Source organism: Schistocerca gregaria, chromosome 2 (genome assembly GCF_023897955.1).
Source record: "Schistocerca gregaria isolate iqSchGreg1 chromosome 2, iqSchGreg1.2, whole genome shotgun sequence".
NCBI classification, from domain to species: Eukaryota; Metazoa; Arthropoda; class Insecta; order Orthoptera; family Acrididae; genus Schistocerca; species Schistocerca gregaria.
The window spans coordinates 169,955,724-169,979,589 of NC_064921.1; the positions used below are offsets into that span (position 1 = coordinate 169,955,724).

The window sequence follows — 23,866 nt, forward strand, 5'->3', positions numbered from 1 at the left end:
ACACCATCCCAGGTGCTCCTGTCTGTGATGCAGCGTCAAGGAATACCGGAGCCATGGTCTCCGAGCTGATGGTCCATGCTGCTGCAAACGTCGTCGAACTGTTGGTGCAGATGGTTGTTGTCATACAAACGTCCTCATCCGTTGACTCAGGGATCGAGACGTGGTTGCACGATCCGTTACAGCCATGCGGATAAGATACCTGTCATCTCGACTGATAGTGATACGAGGCCGTTGGGATCCAGCTCGGCGTTCTGTATTACCCTCCTGAACTCACCGATTCCGTATTCTGCTAACAGTCATTGGATCTCGACCTACGCGAGCATTAGTGTCGTGATACGATAAACGGCAATAGCGATAGGTTACAATCCGAGCTTTATCAAAGTTGGAAACGTGATGGTACTCATTTCTCTTCCTCACACGAGGCATCTCAACAACGTTTCACCAGGCAACGCCGGTCAACTGCTGTTTGTGTATGAGAAATCGGTTGTAAACTTTCCTCATGTCAGCTAGTTTTAGATGTCGCCACCGGCGCCAACTATGTGCGAATGCTCTGAAAAGCTAATTATTTGCATATCACAGCATCTCCTTCCTGTCGGTTAAATTTCGCGTCTGTAGCACTTCATCTTCGTGGTGTAGTAATTTTAATGGCCAGTAGTGTAGATTCTGAACATCGCATGTACTACTGCTTCCTCGCAGGCCTTCTGCGAGACTTTATGTCTCAAGTTAAGACAGTGCTATGTATGATGAGAGCAGCAAGGTGGCGGTGCGGCGCGTGAAGGGCCGCGGCTGGCGCCGGCAGGAGTGCGAGGCGCTGCTGGAGCTGGCGGTCAGCCTGGAGGTGTGGGGCGACCCGCGGGAGGCGCTGTCGGCGCTGCACCGCTACGCCTCTCTCGCCGGGCCCGCCCCGCCGCCCCCGCAGCCCGAGCGGCAGGCCAGCACCACTCGACCAGAGGTCGCCGATGCAGAGGCGGACGCCGCCGGCCGCTGCACAGCCAGCCTCATCGCCGCCATCTGCCACCTCAGGTAGGCAGACAACTGGGGGGGATTCGCTCTTGAGGCATTCAGTCAACCCCAAGACCCTCCACCACCTCAACACTTACTGCTTGCTCTATGCTGCAGTTTCACACTGCTTGCTGACCTGTACGCCACCTAGGGAGATGTGAGCGACAATATGGGACTTTTTAAAATTTTGATTCTTCTTCTTGCGTTTCTCCTCCAGGACAGAATCAGAAAGCATTTCAGTGGGTATACTTGTGGATGGGCACAGCTGATCAGGTAGAAGGGGGAGGAGGAGACTATGTAGTGAGAGGGGGAGGATGAGGTGGACAGAGGTAGGATGGAGGACGAGGTGGACAGATAGCGGTGGGTGAAGGAGTTGGGGAAAGGGAGGGAGAGGGGGGTGGGGATCGTCAGAAAGTTGAGGGAGGAGGCGAAGGACAGAGAGAGTTGGATGAGAAGGTCGGCAGAGAGAGGGGTAAGGAGGAGCAGGAGAGAGAGAGAGAGAGAGTGAGTAGGACGAGATGAACAGAAAGATAGGGGGAGATGGGGGAGGAGTGGATAGGCAGAAAAAGAGGGATGGGAGATAGATTGAGGTGAGGAGAAAGTGGACAAAGAGAGGGAGGAGGAGTTGATGGACAAAGATAGGTGGGACGAGATGGACAGAGAGAGGAGGAGATGGATGCAGAGAGGGGGAAGGAGGAGACAGAAAGAAAGAGTCGGAGGAGAAGGCAGAAAGAGAGAGGGCCAAGAGGAAGAGGTGTGTAATATGTGTGACACATCCATACAAGGTACAGGTACAAAACTAGCATTGAAATTAAGATCTTACAAAAGTTTTAGTTACTTCTTAATAAAATTTTATAAGAAAATATCAATTAAATATATAGCTTTACTGTATTACTGATGGGTATTACTTTACATATGATCAGATGAAAAGACATTTAAATAAACATTTACTATAAAAAAACAGTCTTGATCATAATTTATTTATTATAGTGACCGGTTTCGACCATTTCTGTGGTCATCTTCAGACCAATGAGTAAGAACCTCCTTCCGCTGGAGAATATTAGTGATTATCTAGCAGAAAGGTTCTTACTCATTGGTCTGAAGATGACCACAGTAGTGGTCGAAACTAGTCACCATAGTGAATAAATTGTGATCAAGATTGTTTTTTTTTTATAATAAATATTTGTAACCCATTGATCACTGTCACTCCCATAATGTATTCAAAAGTAACATTTAAATAAACCTGAAATCTTACTCATGTCTCTCATACAATCTCAAATTTAAAATAATGTTTAACATCGATTGAGAAATTTCACACTCACAAGGCTAAAACGCAGAAAATAATTATTAAAATAAAAATAATTTTCATATTATATGTATTTAGCTCGGACTAAAAAGGATTAAAAAATTTCTGCTAGCTACATGCAGATTCCTAACACCATAAGTGAAGAAAATACCGACCGAGAAAGTCTACATTATATCGTATGACCATACACATAGTTCTGAAAATTTATTATTAATATGAAAATACTTTTAAGATTTGTAACGAAAACCATCAGGCACATGCAACAGGCAATGCTTAGGAGACGAACTATTCACGCATTAATTAAATATTGCCTCACAAATACAGCTTTCTGACAGGCTGCATTGTCCTTTTGACACAGCAAGTCATCGTTTCCGACCTGTCCCTCTACTGTATGGTCTACACAGTTCTGTAAAATGTCTTCGTATTAGTCCGCATTTGCGTTCTCTTTAGCACCCTAACCACGGGAAAACACCTCCATGCCCTAACACCACCTCTGCACTTCACTGTTGTCATTGTAAATGATGCCAGGTAACGTTTTCTATACTCCGTTCGTCATAAGGATAAACCTGATATCATCATCATCAGTGTTCTGCCTAAAGGCAGGTTTTCACATGGTAGTTCTCCAGGCTGTCCGGTCTTCTGCCATCCTATTCAGGTCTGCATAATTTCCTCTACCCTTTATGTCGTCTATCATCTTGTGTCTCCTTCTTCCTCTGTCTTCTCCCACAAACCAATCCTTCCAAAGCATCTACTAGCAAGCACTCCCTTCTCAATGCATGTTCCAACCAGTTCTTTTTCCTTTCTTTTACAACCTTCAGCTGACATCTTCTCTCACCAATCCTTTCCAATACTCTTTCATTACTCACTCTTTCCATCCAGCTTATTCTCTCCATTCTCCTCCACATCCACATCTCAAATGCTTCTAACCTTTTTTCATCCTCTCGTCTCAGTGTCCATGTTTCTGCCCCTTATAGTGCCACACTCCAGACAAAACATTTGCCAAGCCTTTTCCTTAGTCCTTTATCTAATTTGCCACATAACAGTCTTCTATTTCTGTTGAGTGCCTCCTTTGCTATGGCAGTTCGAGTTTTCACCTCCTGGTGACATCTCAAGTCTTCAGTTATTTTACTTCCTAGGTATTTAAATTCACTTGCTGGGCTAATGGTAGATTGTCCTATTTTAATAGTGGACAGTCTGCGTCTTTTACTGATGACCATACTCTTTGTTTCTGCTGTGTTTATTTGCAGCCCATATTCTACACAAGCTTCATTCAGATCTTTGAGCATGTTATTCACTGTCCGCTCACTTTCTGCCACTAATACCATGTCATCAGCAAATCTTATACATTCTATTCTCTTTCCACCAATACATATTTCTTTTTTCACATCTAAGCTTTTCGCAACAATCTCTTCAAGGTATACAATAAACAACAGTGAGGAAAGGCAACAACCTTGTCTAACACCTCGTCCAATGCTGCTTCCTTCTGACATTTCATTTCCAATCCTTATCCTTACTTTCTGGTGTAAATATAGATTCTGCATCAGTCGTCTCTCTTTCCAATCTACTCCTTTCCTCTTCAAGATATCCATCAGTTTGTTCCACTGAACTCTGTCAAAAGCCTTTTCTAAATCTATAAAAACAGCAAAGATTTCTCTACCCTTTTCCATATATCTTTCCCCTATAGTTCTTAGCAGGCCAATAGCATCTCTTGTTCCTTTTCCTCTCCTAAATCCGAACTGCTCCTCTGCAATCCCTCTATCCAGCTTGCCATATAATCTTCTATTCAACACTCTCAGCAAGACTTTAGCTGCATGAGAAATTAGACTGTGCTCTTCACATTTTTTAGTATTTCTCTTTTTCTCTATTGGTATCATAACTGTTGCAGCAAAGTCCTCAGGTCAATCCCCTTTGTCATATATCTCGTTACAGAGGTAGACTATTTCTTTTCTTCCCTCGTTTCCCAGACTCTTCAACAGTTCTGCTGGCAAATCATCCATTCCACATGCATTAAATGAAACTTTAAGATATTGAAATGTATTAACAGCCATCAATGGTTTTCTTCATCAAGCTTTAGCTATGTTGTTTTTATTTCAAAAATCGTGTACAATCACAGCCTCTGCACTGCTGTGTTCTGATCGTCGCGCTAATAATACGCAGTATTAAAATGGCCGTCTGCTTCTTCCTATTCCGTAGTGAAATACGGGTGTGGAACACGGTTAAAAAGTGCCGAGAAATAGGTTGCTCTTAAAATTTTTCATAAATTTACAGAGATAATCATCTTTGAAGTTTTCTGAGGGAGTTAATTAAATACAATTGAGACATGCATACTCGTTAGATACATAGCGGAGTTAGTAGGGTAGCAGTTTCATGGATCACTGGTTCGAGACTCTCCTCAGTCATATTTTTTTCTTCTCGTTCAATTTGAAATACCTACACCTCCTAATTGTGAAATTCATCATGATTTTTTTCTGATTAATACACGTCTTCTTGTTTCTAATTACAATCTGCATTCGAAATTTCTGTTCTCAATTCAAATATGAATTCTTAATTGACAGTATTTTATGAAAGAGCGTTAATAAAGGATGCTTCAATTAAGAAAACATAACAGTTTAAATTTTAAGGCAAAAATGGGAAACCAAATACTCTTTATTTGGACTATGTTCATTGTTTTCTACCACAATGTAGTTAAGGGTTGTAGAAACATGAAAAACAATCATTTTCAGAGCATCTAGCACTCCATACAAATGCTGCACTTTTACATTCGCCATTGTACCATTACAATATGAACCCAACAGAATTGACATGGAGCCAAGTTAAGGAATTTGGCCGGGAAATAACAGGACTGGTAAGCTGTCAGACGTACTAGAACTAACGCACGCAGCTTTTTCACATATCACTGCTGAGCGCTGGCGGGATATAGAACGGCCCGTCTTCATGGGGAGTGGTAATTTCCTGTAGGACCAAACTACTTAATCTAACTTAATCTAACTTACGTTGAGGACAATACACACACCCATGCCCGAGGGAGGACCCGAACCTCCGACGAGAGGGAACCGCGCGAACCGTGGCAAGGCGTTGCAGACCAAGCGGCTACAACGCGCGGCTCATGAAAGAATAGGAGAAAATACGGCACCTGGTTGGCTTCGTGGATTCTGTTGTTGATCGACTCGTTATCAACGTAGCAGACGACGGTTCGAGAACTGACATGTACTTCTCGGATTCGGATAAGGAAGGAGCTAAGAGATTACCTGACGACTGACTGTAATTAATAACTTAAATGCCTTCAGCATTCAACAGTACGATGAAATCCCTGTACTATGCATTTGTATCACACATAGCTCGCTCAGAAAAATTACCCTGTATTAGAGTTAGGAATTTTCACTCTTGTTTGTAATTAGAATACTATGTTAGGTGAGAACGAGAGCATTTTATGCTTTCCGCCTGGTCACCTAAGAAGCGCGCAGGAGTACTGGAGTTTTGCCGAATATTATCTAATTCTCTGTAAAAATTAAATGACATTCGAAGCTATATTGTTTCTTTGCTCGTCTCTTTTTACGTCTGAACAGCAACTGCTCACGTCATTGCAGGTTAGGTGGACTGTTAGCTGCCCAGTGCTTTCCAAGTTTAATGCGCCAGTATTGCTGTTGTACCGCATCATCGCTCTGTCTAAGTGCGTGTAACACAGCATAAAATGTATCCTTATGATTGTACTTGACTTCACGGGTCACAACTTGGCTTCCGCTCCACGTGAAACGAAATCCAATGAGATTCAAGCAAACGCGGAAGAATACATGGCGTAATGTTTACATCAGGTTTATTCTTATGATGAATAGAGTATAGGCAATCGCCATTCCGTCGGATTGGCACAGGGCGATTCCTCACTCCAAATCACCCGTTTCCGTCATCCACTGTCCAATGGCGTCGTTCCTTACGCGACCTCAAGTGTTGCTCAGCATTTCTTATAGAAATGCGTGGCTTCTGAGGAGTTGCTTGACCACTGCACCTCTGTCTTTTTTAACCCTTTTTATCCCACTGTTCCATTTTTGGAACTAAAATTTGTAATTTTTTTATGCACAGGGGTTTGGTTATTGGTAAGTTTGTCACACTGCTGGCCTTCTACATGCTCTTTTTTTACTCAAAACTGTCAGTTGTGCTGCGAGCATCTGCATAGCAACATTGTTGGTGCTGTAGTAACTGCTGTTTATGCAAAAATGACTACAAGGAAAGGGTAAGTAAGTTTTACTATATTTGACAGTGGATAACGATGTCATAATTTCTAAATGTGACTATGGATACAAAATGATAATATGTGTGTGTTATTTGTTCATATCTGTTCTCAACAATGGGTTGTAATGCATTATAGCTGAGTGTTCCATTTTTTGAACAGTGGGATTGATTGGGTGCATTGAAATAACAGTAAAGCACTTGCATTTTAGGTTGACTGCCAATGATATTAAAGCATTAATGGAAAAGGACATTGATGTTTCTGATTCTGTTTTGTACATAAATCCCTAGGATTAACCATGCTGGTCAGATGAAGATTCAGGTGGCGAGTGTGAAAGTAATATAAATCATCTAAGTGGCAACCATTTAAGACCTGTTGCAGAAGCAAAAGTTACAAAATATTGTGATGGGGAAATTGTTACCCAAGAGGTAGATATTAGACAATACGCTTATTAGAATTTTCCAAGTTATTTATCTGTAACTATATAAATATTATTTATGGTTTCTAGAAAGTTGATGTTTTGTATGATAGATAGGTCCTAGGGAGTCTAATGAGTCATCATGTTCAACTTCTAGTGCCGCCCAAATTGATAGTGTTCTCAGTCTGGAACGTTCTGCAGCAAATGCTATTCCTCTTACCAGCAGAAGAAAAAGGGCTGATAGGAGATGGACTCAGAATGATATAAATGAAGTGCAAATGAAGACGTGGACCCTTCCAGAATTTTTGACAGAAGAAATGTCACCAGTACAGCTACCTGAATTGTTTTATTATGATATTATTGTGCATATGGTAGCCAATTACACAAATATTTACGCTCATCAGCAGGAAGATACAACATTCAATGTGTCAAGTGCAGAAATAAGAGTATTATTGGCCATATTTCTTCTGACAGGTTACAACCCTTTACCAAGATATAGAATGTTCTGGGAAATGTGGGAGGATTGCCATAATCTAGCTATGTCAAAAGCAATGTCAAGGGGAAGATTTTAAAAAATTGTGAAATATGTACATGCCTATGATATCAACAGCTTATCCAAAGATGACAGATTTCCAAAAGTGAGGCCCCTTTGGAAATTCTTGAATGATAGGTGGCTAAGAGCTTTCGATAACGAAAGACTACTATGTATTGATGAGGTCATAATTCCGTATTATGGTAGACATGGAACAAAGCAACATATGGCAGGTAAACCAATTAGGTTTGGTTATAAAGTTTGGTGTCTTTGCACAAGACTAGGGTACCTAGTTCAAGCTGAACCATACCAGGGTGCTGCAACAGGAAACAGAAGACTTGAGCTTGGTGTAGGTGGTCCAGTTGTGTTAGACCTAGTATCAAAACTTGCATTTGAGAATGAACAGACATACGATTTCTTTTTTGATAACTTTTTTTACTTCATTGCCACTTTTGGATGCACTAAAAGAAAAGAGCTGCACTGGAACAGGAACATTTCGCTCAAACAGAACAGAGGGTGATCCTCTCCAAGACCTTCAAAAAATGGAAAAACCTCCAAGAGGAACATATGACCAAGAAACCGTTAATAAATCGATTGTCTCAGATTCGCTACCATGACATTGTTACCATCGCCTGAAACAGAAGTGGAGTTCAACCGACAAGACAATCCAAACGATGCAGTAGGAGTGAGAGAAAGTTTATTCATATAATTACTCCTCCTGCAGTTGTTAGCTACAACACTTGCATGGGAGGAGCGGACAGACTTGATGAAAATACAGGATTAATTTCAGAAAAAAGAAATGGTACTACCAACTTCTTGCTTTTGCGCTAAACGCATCAATAAACATTGCTTGGTTGCTGTATAGACAAACAATACAGTGTAAGGGCAGTGCATTCGATCTTCTTGGCTTCACAAGGTATGTCGTCAACTGCTACTTTCAAAAGTGCAGCTCATGACAACCCATCCAGTGCAAAATCCAAAAGCCTTACATAAAAGGGTACTCAATGATGTACGCTACGATGGACAGGATCATCTGATTGTACCATCAGGCAAACGACTAAAATGTGGCCAGCAAAAGATCATAACGAAACAATGTAAGAAATGTAAAATTCCTTTGCATGCAAATTGTTTCGTACAAACTAAAGTTGAAACTAAACTCACTAAAACACAGTGTAATCTTGTTTATTACTTATTTGGTTATATGTCCACATTTTGTATAATCTGTGAATGAGCTGTATAAAATATGTAATGAGAAAAATAAACGGAAACATCAAAAATCTACATTCGTTTCTCACAGTGTTTTATGCACTGTACCTGTACCTTCCCGTTCTCACTATCTCATTTTTTGAACGTTCACTTTTTGTGCTAAATATATTGTTACAATCATGAAAGTTGTTATATATGCTTTATCTATACCTCAAACATAAGATTTAAACAGGAGATCGTAAAAGAGTTCAATGGCAAACCTTCTTGGGACGAAACTGGTTAACTCCCTACGCACAGTCATTGTACTAGCTTGGCCTGCTGGCAGCACTTTCGAACTCGCGACTGATTCTTTCTGTTGATTTCATGCGATATTTTACAACCATATCTGCAATGCTCAACTGTCCCTGTCCGACAGTTTCTTCTCGGTCTTGTTTTGGGTGTGGTTGTTTCTTCGCTTTTCCACTTAACAATCACATCGCGAACAGTTGAGTTGGGCAGATTTGGAAGGGTAGAAATGACCCTGATGAACGTGTTACCCAGGTTACGAACAATGACAGGTCCACGTTATAAATCACTGGTGTCTCCTGATCGGCCCATTCTGCTGATGATGTTTCTCTACTGACAACGCGATACTCGCCGCCTTCTTTTATACTAGCACGTTTACCGCTCGTGACATCTAGTGGTCAGTTCCTCATTACATGCGGGTAACTGGATACTTTTAATAACGTAGTTTATTCGTTCCTTAAGTTTCCCTATTCCAAAATCCAGAGCAACTTGTGATTCTTCTGATGTCATAGATGGAAATGTCAGTGACAATAGAATACACATGATTTAGTGCAATTGCTCACGGAAAGCACATAGCTTGGAATCGAGTCCTGGTCTGGCTCGGTTTTTCTTAAGTCGCAACATACTCACTAATCTAGAGTTGAGCAGTTAGTGAGTGTGCTTCCCCGACACAACTGAGGCGTCCTGTGGAAGAACGACGTAACTGAAGTATATTTGAGATCAAGATACAGAGCAACAGAGGTTAGAAATAGTTTTCTTATTCATTTCAAGCTCTAAAACATTGACGAACTTTAAGTCGCACATAAGAGAAATTTGTGGTTTCAGAATATATGACGTAATAGCCTACTACATAGGGATTACTGACTTATTTCGGTTTCGGGTTAAGTCGTCGACCCACAGAACGCCTCAGTTTCGTAAGAATACAATCTTATAAGATTCAGCTTCGTCCATTCTGTCCATTTTGCGTCAGTGAATTTAATTCATTTACTTTATTGAACCTCACACTGGTGCGTCAATTACAGCATGACCGATTTAGTTCCCTGCCATCATCTTCGATGAACCCTCTTCCAGGCACTTAATGTGATGTCCAGAGTATCCATGTAGATGTAGATGTGGATATGTAGTGGATCAGTTTGTGAGGAGAACCTTTAACGGCTTTGGACGACGATTTAAGTGTGAAGTAGATATACTAACTTCTACTTCATTTCCGAGATGACTTACTTGAGATTCTCGACCGATCTTCCTTGTTGGTTAGCCTCCTGCTGCTAACTCTCTCTCTTCTTTTCCGAAGTAGCAGCTAGTTACAGGAATTCCTTTAGACTCTTTCTACTTATAAAAATAAGTAGATGTGCAAAGTTTCATTTGCGTTAACTAACGACTTATATTAAAACTTCATACACATTACAAAACCCACTCTCCACATTAAAAATATACTTTTTAGTAAGTCTTTAGTGTATCCAAACGTCAGAAAGAAACTAATTTACATATAAGAGAAAGATGGTTTAAACATCATGTTCCAGTGTCAACATGAACCATAATACGTCTTCCCTTCAACACGACTAAGATAAAAGTTTTTTTTTTTTTTCAAGAGTACCTTCTTAACTGTTCTCGTTTTTACAGCAGTGGTCACTGACATAATTAGCACAGCATAACATAGAAACTCCATGGTTCTTCCATACACTTTCACTAAAACTCCCAAGAATCGCCCGACAAGTACTTGTCGTTGCCGTTCGACCACCGCGTCTACATTCATCTCGTGACTGAATTTAAACCTGCACACACAGACATGTGACGCGCAGTGGGTAGGATTCTGTCATCCACACTCACATCTAAAATATCGTGTGTTCGAGACGGTAGAAGACTGAGTGGTTCTAGAATTTACGCAGAAATTCTCGAAACACTACAAACTGTACTAAAGATGGCCCCGTAGACTGAAATGGGTTATCTTGTAACTGATGTGGAGCTTTGGTGGCAAACAAACAGTTGTAGTACTCAGTTCATTTTCTTTCTATGCACTAGTTACCCATTAACACTAAATGTATTTGTTGGAGCCAAAAGCCATTTGTCTGTAACATTATAAGAGTAGTAACGTTTGTGTATGAGATCTTTGATGCTTTTATTTGCTTTCAGATTAGGAAATGCTAAACTGACGGAGACGTGGCTGGAGAGGTTTCTGGAAGACGCCACGATGTACGGACTGGATGAAATGGTGGCGGCCGGCCACCGCTACATTGGCGAGTTCTACCTCAGCCAGGTACGGCCATGACAGAAATAAATGCCTGCGTTCAGTCAAAAGGTACACAAACTCCACCTCAGTCAGGTGCACATATTATAAAAATATAAACCTACGTTCAACCAGAAGCTACACTACTTCTACATCAGCCAGGTACGGTCAGTATAAAAATAGATATCTCGTGTTTGATTACGAGGTACGTGAGTTGCAGATCATTGCATTGATCACTTAACTACTACTATAGTTTTCTTTTCAAGCCACACTTAGCGCGTTTCAGATCTTGGAAGTAGTATCGCAGTGTGTCATATTTGCTCCGCGTCTGTCATAGAGAGGAATTTTTCATGCTGATTTAACGTCGCCAACCGGTGAAATCTTTGCTTGGAATGCCTTATTAGGTGAGTTGATCTTGGTTGCCGCGGCACTTTCAGGTGTACGCAGAAAAGAGACAAATAAACAGATTATAACCTGAATACTTGAGGCTACACGGGGTATGGGTGAGTCGTATTTATTTGCTCGTAGTGCCGGGCGCTAATTACGGCATAGATGAACAAGATTTTGAAAAATCCAGAACTGATTTTTATTAAGCTTGCGGCATTAACGTATGGTTCAGAATTGATGTTTAGAGTAATTGGCAGATAAGGAATAACGTTAGAGTTATAGTGAGTGCCAGATCCTCCTATAGATGGTTTCCCTGCTGACTCTTCCGATCTCCGCCGATTGTTTTATGTGAAATTGCCCAGAATGTTTATATGGCTGTGTGTTATGAATGGAACTTCGTTTTTGTTACGTTTACTCAATTATTGAAAGGAGGAAGATTAGTGTTAAACGTCAAGTTGAAGACGAGATCATTAGAGACAGAGCACACGTTCGAAGTGGGGAACGATGAGAAAGGAAATAGACTCTCCTTTCAGAGGAACCATCCAGGCAGTCCTTATAAAGGATTTAAACAGAAATCACGCAAAACCTAAATCTGTATGGCAGAACAGGCACATGAACCGTCTTCCTCCCAAACAACTCCACTATCTTATCGCTGCTTTTGTTATGTTGAAAAAATATCATGCAGTAACCTAAGGCAGGGGTCACCTTGTTTTCCGCCGATTTGACAATCACAGAGCCGTGCCTCATATTATACAGTTACCACCACAGTTTTCAACACACATTTACAGAATTTTCATCCTACGACCACACTCTTTCCGGTGTACACGCTCCTCTCCCCCCTCCCCCCAAATTCACAGCATCCCTCCCCTCCCCCCATGCACCACAAAACAAACACACACTAACATTCCAGCTGTTAATGCTACGCTTCGTATGTATAGGTCTTTAGAGATACGTTTTTTTCTTTTGTTTCAAGGTCTGGTTGTCATATCTCCACATCCTTTCCAGTTGGGGAGTTCGACAGCTGTTTAAAAGACCCTGACGCCTGCGGTTGCCAGAAGCTTGTGATGCTCTGAGGTGCCCTGTACCCCAACTTTAGCAACTTACTGAGTAGGATGTCCGTTACGTATTTCCTTTGTTCACAAGTGGGCATAATGATTTAAATATATGATTAATAGCGTATCTATTCTCCCAATTTGGTATAGACGTTGTTTAAAGAGTCCTTCATTGAATTCTTGACTTGCAGTTGGTATGTAAAACGTTCCTGGTATGGTTTGTTCAATATACCAGTCATATACAGGTAAATATGGATGTGTTTCAGTGTAATTATGTCCTCTGCTACTGCTAAATCTTTTCAATTCACAGTCCCATTTGTTTCTTAACGCTTCAGTGAACTACATAAAGGGAAGTCAATAAGTTAAAGCAGTTTTTGATACTCCGCAGTAGCAACTTCGGCCACCTAATGTATCAGGATGACCAAATGTAGCGGGAAGAGGTAGAGGGCAACTTATTAAGATTCGTCCGAGCTTTCCAAATGATTTATTGTTTCCAACCACATTGCCTGCATACACCTCGTCTGTATCACAGGACCCACAATCCTGAGGAAGCTCCCCAACGGCCTGTACAATGCAACACTGTGTCGAGCCGGCCTTGGCCAGCTGCGGAGTTTAGATGGCGTCAGGATGCGCCGGCTGTTGACTCAACTGTCCGCGAACTCGTTGCCTCAGTGCCAAACCGAGGAGGCGCCGAGGAGCCTGCTGACAACTGCAAGATAGCCCGCACCGTGTTCCCTCGCCGGCGTGGCTTAGGACGTGGCGACAACAAGCGCTCGCGACCCGCAGCCGAATCTGTGACCCTCGCCCCGGATGTCACCAGTGAGTGTTGGAGCCCGGAAGACTACCCGTGGTAGTGAGCCAAAGAGTGCCTCGCTACTAGCTGGCTGCCTACGGACCCTGTGTTGGCCTCAGAGGGTCGAACCAATGACCCGCCATGGACTGGAACACTGGCGCCCCATTGCTGCTGCGTGTAGCTCGTGGTGTGACACGCCCCACCATCCAGTAGAGCTGTCACACTTGAATGAATCTCATTAGAAACCCACACTTATTTATATGTCGCTGTGTGCTTCTGTTTTGCCATACGCACCTCTTCGGTGGTGCCGCTACAGCTCCATAGGTTGACGGCATTGAGTTGACAACAACATATCTTAACCCAACTTTTGTTGTTATGCATTAGCTATGTTAGTTAAGTGATTAGCTCTTTTCATAGCTATTTAAGAGAACTTAATTATCAGTGCCCCATTGTTTGTATACACCAGAGAAAAAAAAGGAATCTCAGTGTTTTTCTGTATCCTGTAGGAGCTAAAGCTGTGGAGATAATGCAGTAGGTGGCAGCTGTCACATGGTGATAGCTTTCTTACTGAACGAAGGTAAGAGTGGATAAATTGCTTCAAAAGTGGAGATGTGTCTGTTTGCAATGAAGAGCTTTCGGATTAGACATCCGTTTCAGAAACTGACAGAAACATCACGGCTGATGAGCGAATGATCTGAGCTGATCGTCATGCCAGAAATGATGATGCATGAGTTTAACATTAGCCACAGTTCTGCATTTTTAATCATCCATGAACCTATAAATTGTCGAATACTTAGTGCTCTTCGGATACCATGTCCCCTGACACACTGAAAGAGGAACGTTGGAAACATCGAAATCACTTCTCTGACGAGCAAGGAGAGGAATTTGTCAGTCGCATAGTACGAATATCCTTTGACGAGACGTGGGTCGATCATTATGAACGGCAGAGTAAGCGGTGGAAACATCCATCTTCGTGTGCAGTTAAAAAAATTCAACAGCCAAGATTCTGCAGGAAAGCTGATGCTGACATTGCTTTGAGATAAGGAACGTCCACTGCTGGTTAAACTGCGAATAGTGAGAGCTGCAATGAGCTACTGCGAGATTTAAACCCATAACAAAACTAAGAACTGTGGAAAGCTTTCGAAAGGTGTAATTTTGTTATAAGATAATAGCCGCTCTCATACAATTGCGAAAACAATTCAGTGCATTCAAGATCTTAGTTTTGAGGAGTTGGAACAACAACCGTACAGTCCTGACCTAGCTCCAAGAGAATTTCAACCTCTGAATCCGATGAAGGAGGATCTGCCTGAATCTAAGTTTTCGTTGGATGTTGAGGTTATAGAGGTGGGAAGAAAATGGATACACACGTTACCATAAAGCTTCTTCCAATAGGAAATTAGGAAGTTTGTCAAGAAACAGACCAAATGCATAGAGGTTGAGAAGAATATATCAAGAAATAATGTTACTTGAAAACTAGTTTACCTAATAAAAAAATATTTTTTAAGAAATTAACTTCATTTTTTTACTTGTGCTCGTAGTAAACAAAGTGAGCACAGGAACTTATCGTACTCCTGACTGCTCATGGTAGCTCTTTTTTTCACTAATTTGTCAGCCATTTCATTCTCATGAAGATCGCAATGGCCCTTTACTAATATAAAATTATACCCTTCCTGCTCGTCAGCGAGCATTTCACATACTAGATTATCTTACGCAACAGAGGGTTCTGCTATGACTGCCCGTTTTCAGCTGTTGATCACTAACACTAGCCATTGTGTTACATTGTACACTAATGAGCCAAAACGTTATGATCACCGTGCAACGCGAGACTAAATGACACCTGGTGGCATTGCAGGCACATGACGCGGTAGTGAAAGCATCTAAGCAGATCAGAGGCGAATGGGGAATCATTCTAGCGGCTATAAATCCACGGATATAAACTACTTTCACTAGGGACAGATCGTTATGGCCCGGCATCTGAGATCGAGCATCACGGAAACGGCGAAGCTGGTTGGCTCTTCGTTTGCTACTGTTGTGTCAGTCTGTGGAAAGTGGCTGGAGGACAGTGAAACCACGAGTAGGCGACATGATTTTGGACGTCCACACCTCATCACTGAATGCGGAAGTCGGAGGCTTGGTTGTTAAGTAAAGTAGGATAGGTTGCATTTTGTGGCAGATCTAACGACATAGTACAATGTCAGTGCAGGCATAACTGTTTCGGAGCACACCATTCAGTGCACGTTGTTAAACATTGGGTTCCACAGTAGACGACCCCTAATGCTGTTTTGTCTAAAACTGACATAGTGAGACCGTGGCTGTGCACAATTAAATGGTTCAAATGGCTCTGAGCATCATGCGACTTAACTTCTGAGGTCATCAGTCGCCTAGAACTTAGAACTGATTAAACCTAACTAACCTAAGGACATCACATACATCCATGCCCGAGGTAGGATTCGAACCTGCGACCGTAGCGGCTGCTCGGTTCCAGACTGCAGCGCCTAGAACCGCACGGCCACTCCGGCCGGCGTGTACAATTAATGTAGGTTACTTCTTACAAAGAAGAAAACAGCAACCAGTCGCTATTAATACTGCTATTTATTTAGGTAAATAGCGCCGTTACCGGTTTCGAACTGGCAAGTTCATTCAAGATACACTTTAGATTATCGTCCGTTTTCAATTTTTATTATTCCACTGTGGCGAAGTATTTTTGGTGTGTTGTTACCCTACGGTAGAAAAACAGTGTTAGAAGCGCCATATGTGAAAATAACTAACCTCCAAATGATGAAATACAGCGTAAATAAATATGTGAGGGTAATTCGTTTACGCTGTATTTCATCGTTTGGAGGTTAGTTATTTTCACATATGATGCTTCTAACACTGTTTTCTACCGTAGGGCAACAACACACCAAAAATACTTCGCCACAGTGGAATAATAATAATTAAAAACGGACGATAATCTAAAGTATATCTTGAAAAATCATGTGAACAGCCGTCTGATGATGAACTTGCCAGTTCGAAACCGGTAACGGCGCTATTTACCTAAATAAATAGCAGTATTAATAGTGGCTGGTTGCTGTTTTCTTCTTTGTAAGACGACCCCTACATGTTGACCAACAACATCATCATCAATTACGACTGCAGTGGGCACTGGGCCGTCGAGATGGGACCTTGAATCAGTGGAAAAGTGTCGCCCAGTCGGATAATCGCATTTCTTGTTACAGCGACGTTAATGATCGTGTTCGGATACATCGTCATCCAGGCAAACGGCTGCTCGAACTTGCACTGCCCTGCAGGCACAGGCTGATGGGAGCAGCAGTGTGATTTCGGCAGACACCTGGGCTTCCATGGCATCGAGTACAGCATGACAGATGTTGACAACGTGAACCTTTTTACAGACCACTTGCATCCGTTCAGGCTCGGTGTCTTCCTCAACGGCAATGGCATTCGCCTGTGGGATAACTTTTCATCTCACAAGACCAGAACGGAGCTACAGAGATTTGCGGAGCGTGATGTCTCGGACACCAAATCTCCTGACCTGAACGCGATGGAATACAACCCGGATGCTATTGGGAGCCATCTTAGTGCTCACAAATCAACGGCGAGTAATTTACATGAAATGCTTGACATGCGCGCACCATAGAGTGATGAACGGTCTTTCCTGGTGCCAGCCTCACGCCGGCCGTCTGGGTTGTGTTCCACTGGGCCACGAACATAGAGTTCTTCTGGCTCTGCAAGTCCTTTTCCGGCATGTGCATACCTCCCTGCTACTTTCCTCTTCTGCACCAGCACTCAGACATTTTTTTTAACCTAACCACACTATCGAAGTGCCCGTTTACACGTTCCTTAAAGCTCATAACAAAGCCAGTGTTACAGCGAACACGAGAAGTCGGGCGTGATTAGGCACGCTCAGATAGCGAGCTGTCCTTTCGTCGAGTGCTAGAAGGAAATCAGCAATGGTTGCTTTCTCGGCGGCCTCTTCATTATACAGCCTGAGTCACTAACTACTGCCACCAAGAATAACTCCGAAAGTATGATAGGAGCTGAAAAGTTTTTGTGACAAAAGTTGCATGGGACAACGGGGGCCATGATATTACGTTGGTTTCTTGTTGCTAGATGGGGTCGCTTCAGATATATGAAGGTCAAATTTCTTTTTTTAAGTGCGATGCTACAATTTGGTACTTATTTTCTGATAGCGGCTATCAAATTTCTTTTTTTAAGTGGGATGCTACAATTTGGTACTTATTTTCTGATAGAGGCTATCGAGACGAATCCATTGATGTGTAACAGTGAGGTCTTTGACGGTCATCGGAGGTCAAAAAGGTGGCATGAACGTCCATTTATAGAAGGTGTTCGAAGTGATGGCCATTGGTATAAACGCAGTGCTGCAATGTTCTTATCATGGATTGAATAGTATTCCTTATCACATAGGCACTTATCGAAGCACATGCTCTGACAATTCTCTCTCGCACATCTTCAGGTTTAGTTGGAACGTCTTTATAAGCAATGTCTTTTACAAACCGCCCCCCACACACACACACAAGGAAAAAATCCAGAGGCGTCAAGTCTGGCGAACGAGCCGGCCAGGACACATCTCCTCCGTGCCCAATCCAACGATTTGGGAATTGTCTCTGCAGTTCATTTCTAGCTATCAGCGAAAAATGTGCCGGACACCCATAGTGTTGATACCACATTGTGTTTCCTGTTCCTAAAGGTATTTCTTACAATAACAAACCTAATGTTTCTTGCAGAAATGTGGTGTACTTCCTACCATTAAAATTTCCCTCGATGAAACAGGGGCCTGTAATTCTGTCCTCCAGACTCGCACACCATACATTCATCGACCACGATTTTCGGTGTGCAACTTGCCGCAGCCAACATGGATTTTCAGTTGCCCAATAATGCGTGTTAATCTAATTGACATTTTCATGGTTCGTGAATGTAGCCTCGTCAGTAAATAAAATCAAATTAATAAGTGTGTCTTTCATCTGAATCTGAAGTTGAGTCCATCGGTAGAATTCGATGTGACGCATACAATCCGTACCAGTTAATTCTTGGTGGAGACTTATATGGTAAGGATGATATTGATGGCGATGCAGAACACGAACAAGATTACTCTGGCCCACACCAGATTCCCTTGCGATTTGACGCGAACTAACACAAGGATCTCGATCCACAGTGGCAAGACTACCAATTTCCGTTTCCTCGTTAGTAACTTTCCTTTGCCGGATATGTTTCCGATGCGTTAAAGATCCAGTTGTTCTCAATTTATCATAGACATATTTAAATGTACTACGTGTAGAATGAGTAGGCCTACGTTGAGGATATCTTTCAGCTTATAAGTCTTTAGCTCTCACTGAATTTCGTTGGCATTCTCCGTAAATGAGAAGCATATCGACTTGTTCTCCGCAGGAATACATCATTCACATTCACTTGATTCGACGATACTAGTCTTACCGTTCCTATTAGTGTTGCATTGCGAAACCGTCGAACGGTGTTTACATGTCAATGACACGTTAGATGTATACACCGTATTCGGCGAATGTTTACTATTTGCACGACACACGAGGGAGGATTGTCATAGCATGTGCTTCGATAAGTGCCGAAGTGATAAGGAATACCACTCAGTCCATGACAAGAAAATTGCAGCACTGCTCTGATACCAATGGTCATCAATTCGAACACCTTCTGTGAATGGAAGTTCATGCCACCTTTTTGACCTTCGTTGACCTTGAAAGACCTACTGTAACACATCATTGCATTCGTATCGATAGCCGCTATCAGAAAATAAGTACCAAACTATAGCACCCCATTTAAAAAAACAAAGTTGACCTTCATGTCTCTGAAGCGACCCCACCTAGCAGCAAAAAACCAGTCATATTATGGTCCCCGTTGTCCCATGTAACATTGTCCCACAAACTTTTCGGCTACTATCATACTTTCGGAGTTATTCTAGGTGGCAATACTTAGTAACTCACCCTGTATGTCGAAGGACATTGATTATTTGCACGTCGCCAGTTCGGTTTACTGTAATAAACTCCATTAATAAGATTTGATTGAATATTGTGTAGCTATCTGAGAAAAAAGATACCTAGGCACCCTATATTACACGAGTGGGCAGGATCCCACACGTATTCCAGTACATTCTTAATTATGAGCCTTTACCGGGAATCTTTCTCCATTCGCACGGTCTGCACGTTTCTTCCATTTCCTTTTATTTTGTTTCTTGCTCTTTTTTTCTATAAATCTTCATTTCATTGGAGATCTTTTGTTGCACATGCTTCTTTCTCTTTCGAAGCCTAAATTATTCAGCCGGTGTTGAACTTTTGGGCGTCTTATTGTTACAGACGCTACATTTTCGTAAGTAAGAGTTGGTAATGTTGTGGTTTTCTAAAACACCAGCTAGGTTTCTTTCCTGACCTTGTTCTGTATTTTTTAAAATATCGTTCATATATGGAAGTAAATTTATTTAATTTCCTAGGAAGCTTTGAGAAGAATCTACGGTGGACCTATCGTTGTATGCTTGATCGACCTTACAGTCAGCGTAATTTCTACATCTGCAGCTACATCCACATCTACATCTACACTCCGGAAGCCACCTCAATGTGTAAGGGGGAGGGTAAATCGAGTATTATTCTCACATCCCCCTTTTCCCTGACCCAGTCAGAACGGTGCACAGGAATAACGATTATAGAGACTCCTCCATCCAGAATCTAATATCACCCAATTTCTCCTGGCAAGACATGCGAAGGAAGAACCAGTATATTGGTTGACTTTTCTAGTACGGAATTTCAAGTGTAAACGACTGCTGGTAGCATCCGTGACTGGAGTCGGATGACTAAACAAACCTGTTAGTGTCATATCTAGGTTGATCCCTGAAGTCAGTTTATGTGTTGCAATTCATTCCTGACGTAAGCTATTACAGCAGTCGATTTTTGTGTGTGTGTGTGTGTGTGTGTGTGTGTGTGTGCTCCATTTCGATAAGTTGGTAGGTAGCTTCTAATAAAGCCGCTAAATTCTTATTTCGATTGTATAGTCAGCATTACACGCTGACGGAAACACCCTTTTCCTATTCTGCGTCACAACTGTGCTGTCTTACGGTGTGTGGCGGAGAGTGAGTAATGCAGCGCAGCCATTTTCTCCCCGTCTATTAAAATACTGACCATCTTTAAGCGAGAATTTGTGTAATTACGTCAGCGTGTTTATTTTGTGAGGAAATAATATACGTTCCAACACAGTTTGAGGACTTTTGAGCTCACGCATTTAGCAGTGAAGTTCTATGCGATACACAAATAAACTAACAAACGAGGGAGCTATCCCCATAGTACACAAAACAGGTCAAAAAACTGTTGCAAAAACAACGAAAAAAGCATGCCAAATTGAAACGAAAGCAAAATCCCCAACATTAGTGATTTTTCACAGAAGCTCGAAATTTAGCATGTACTTCAATGCGAGATACTTATAATAGATTCCACAACAAAACCTTGTCTCGAAACTTGACAGGAAATCCAAAGAGATTCTGATCGTATGTATGGTATGCTAGTGGTAAGATACAAACAATGCGTTCCTGCGCGGTAGCAAGGGAAATACTATCAATGACAGTGCTGCCAAAGCCGAGTTACCAAACACAACTTTCCGAAATTCCTTCATCAAAGAAGACGAAGTAAATGTTCCAGAATTCAATTCAACAACAGCTGATAGCCCGAGTAACTCGGTAGTAGATATCCTCGGAGAAGTGAAGCAGCTTAAACCACTTTACAAAAGCAAGTTTTCCGGTCCATACTGTATACAAATCAGTTCCCTTCAGAGTATGGTGATGCAATAGTTCCATACCTAACGGTCATATACAACCGTTGGGTCGATGAAAGATCCGTACCCAAAACCTGCAAAGCTGCACAGATCACATCAATATTTAGCGAAGGCAATAGGATTAATCCACTTGGCCTATATCATTAACTTCGATATGCAGCAGGATTTTGCTATAGATATTGTGTTAGAACATTATAAATTAGCTTGAAGAGAACAGAGTCGTGACACACAGTCAACGGGGATTTAGAAAACATCGTTCTTATGAAACACAACTAGCTCTTTATCACACGAAGTGTTGACTGCTATCGACAAGGGATTCCGAATGTCTTGATTGCCACAAGGCTTGCGACACCATATTTCACAAGCGGCTTGTAATAACGTTGCGTTCTTATGGAATATCGTCTCAATTATGTGACTGGTTCCGTGTTTTCCTGTCATACAGGTCATAGTTCGTAGCAACTGACGAAAACTCGTCATGTAAAAAAAAAAGTGATTTATGGAGTTCCCCAAGGGAGTGTTATACGCCTCCTGTAGTTTCTTATCTATGTAAGCGATTTAGGAGACAAACTGAACAACAGTGTTAGGTTGTTTTCAGATGACGCTGATGTTTAACGCCTAATAAAGTAATCAGAAAATCAAAATGAATTGCAAAATGACTTATAAAAGATATCTATATGGTACAAAAATTGGCAATAGTAATGAAAAGTTTAAGGTCATCCACATGAGTGCTAAAAAGAATCCGTTAAACCTCGGTTACACGATAATTCAATCAAATCTAAAGGTCACAAATTCAACTAAATAACGAGGAATTACAACTACAAACAACTTAAACTAGAAAGAAGCCATAGAAAATGTTGTGGGGAAGACGAACCAAGACCTGCGTTTTGTTGGCAGGACGTTTAGACGACGCATCAGATCTGCTAAAGAGACTACCTACACTACGCTTGTCCATTTTCTTTTGGAGTACTGCTGCGTAGAGTGGGATCCTTACCAGTTGGGACTAACGGAGCACATCGGCAAAGTTCTAAGAAGAGCAGCACGTTTTATACTATCGAGAAATAGGGTGTCGCGGAATGATACAGGATTTTGGGTGGACAAAATTAAAACAAAAGTGTTTCTAGTAGCGGGAACTTCTCACGAAATTTCGATCACTAACTTTCTTCTCCGAATGCAAAAATATTTGGTTGACGCCGACCTGCATAGAAAGAAACGATCATCATAATAAAACAAAGGACATTTGTAGGGTTTTTTCCGCGCGCTGTTCGAGAGTGCAATAATAGAGAATTATTGCGAAGATGGCTGGTTGAACCCTATGCCATCCACCTAACTGTGATAGGCAGCGTATCCACGTAGATGCAGTTGTAGGTATAGCATCCCAGTCTGCACTTCTTGGGCCGTTTATGTTAGATGAGCTGACTAAACTGTCCTATCACGAACACCGCAGTTTATCTTTGAATATCCTCGTGTGTCTGCCCCCCCCCCCCTCCCTCTCTCTCTCACTCACTCACTCTAAAGAATTTGTGGAACTATTACTTTGCAGGCGACTTCTTTCGCGTGTGAATTACACTCTCCTCGTTTTGTTTCACCAAATTTTAATCTGTCTTCTCCACAACTAAATTTGCGACATCGTTCGACCTCAAATCCATCCGGACGGTTGGATCTACATACTAGACAGGATTCAAGTGACTTGTCACCACGTAGTCAAATGATTTCTGTCTATTTACAAGCATTGTATCATATTTATTTACGCTTAGGGTCAACTGTCGATCTTTGCAGCAGCGACTGAGCACCTGCAAGTGTCTCCCCGTTTCTTAGCTGTAGCATTTTTTCATGCTTCTGACGTCTGTTGATCTTATGGTGGGTAAGGTTTAACTGTACTGTAGGCCCTCATTGTATGCATATCTGAATATTCACGAAAAACTGTTTCATTGGTTTTTCTGATATTCACTTAAATATTGGGGGTCGACGACATTGTGTGCTTTTGGCATTTATACGTAACCCTCAGCGCCTCATTTGTATTCCAGTCAGGTGACCTTGTTGGTAGATAGCACTACCAGAATTTAATCATTTCCGCAAACGGCAGTTTGCGTTTGGAGTTGGTTGTCTACAGTGCGGGAATCGGGTTTCCTGTGGAGTGTCAACATGAACTATGTTGAACCTATATTAAACGCTAACAGAAAAGAAGATTACCAGAAAAGTTAACCGCAAAGAAACTAGGGTATTCCAGACCAGATCCGTTGTCTGAGAAAGTGACGACATCAAATAAGCGTAACTACAAGCGAACATTTGATAAAGAAGTGTATAAAAAGCGTAAATTGTTGGGTGGGTGCAACGTAAGAATGCCAAATTTTTTAGCCCAGAAGTTAAATCGTTAACTAATATACGAATTAGGGATCTTGTACATTTGTCCGACAAAATAAGGAAAGCACAAAAACTCCCACTTACATAAAAGTGCGAAAGAGAGGTTATCGAAAACTTAAACATTTTTTCGTTCTTACAATACACTGTACTTAATTGCGTACAAAACAACGAAATTCCACAGAAACAGTTCTTCCTTTTTCAAACAAATTATGCATATTATTGTTTTTATTGTTATTACTATTGCTGTTATTACTATTATCATTATTATTATT

General features: G+C 41.7%; 1 protein-coding gene across 1 annotated transcript in view; it reads left to right on the top strand.

The window, feature by feature from the left end:
• Positions 1-23,866, top strand: part of LOC126335686 (uncharacterized) — a 68,564-nt gene that overhangs the window by 21,246 nt on the left and 23,452 nt on the right. The window contains exons 4-5 of the mRNA XM_049999143.1: positions 754-1,023; positions 11,105-11,228. Of these exons, the coding sequence (XP_049855100.1) occupies positions 754-1,023; positions 11,105-11,228 (394 nt within the window). The remainder of the gene's footprint in view (positions 1-753; positions 1,024-11,104; positions 11,229-23,866) is intronic.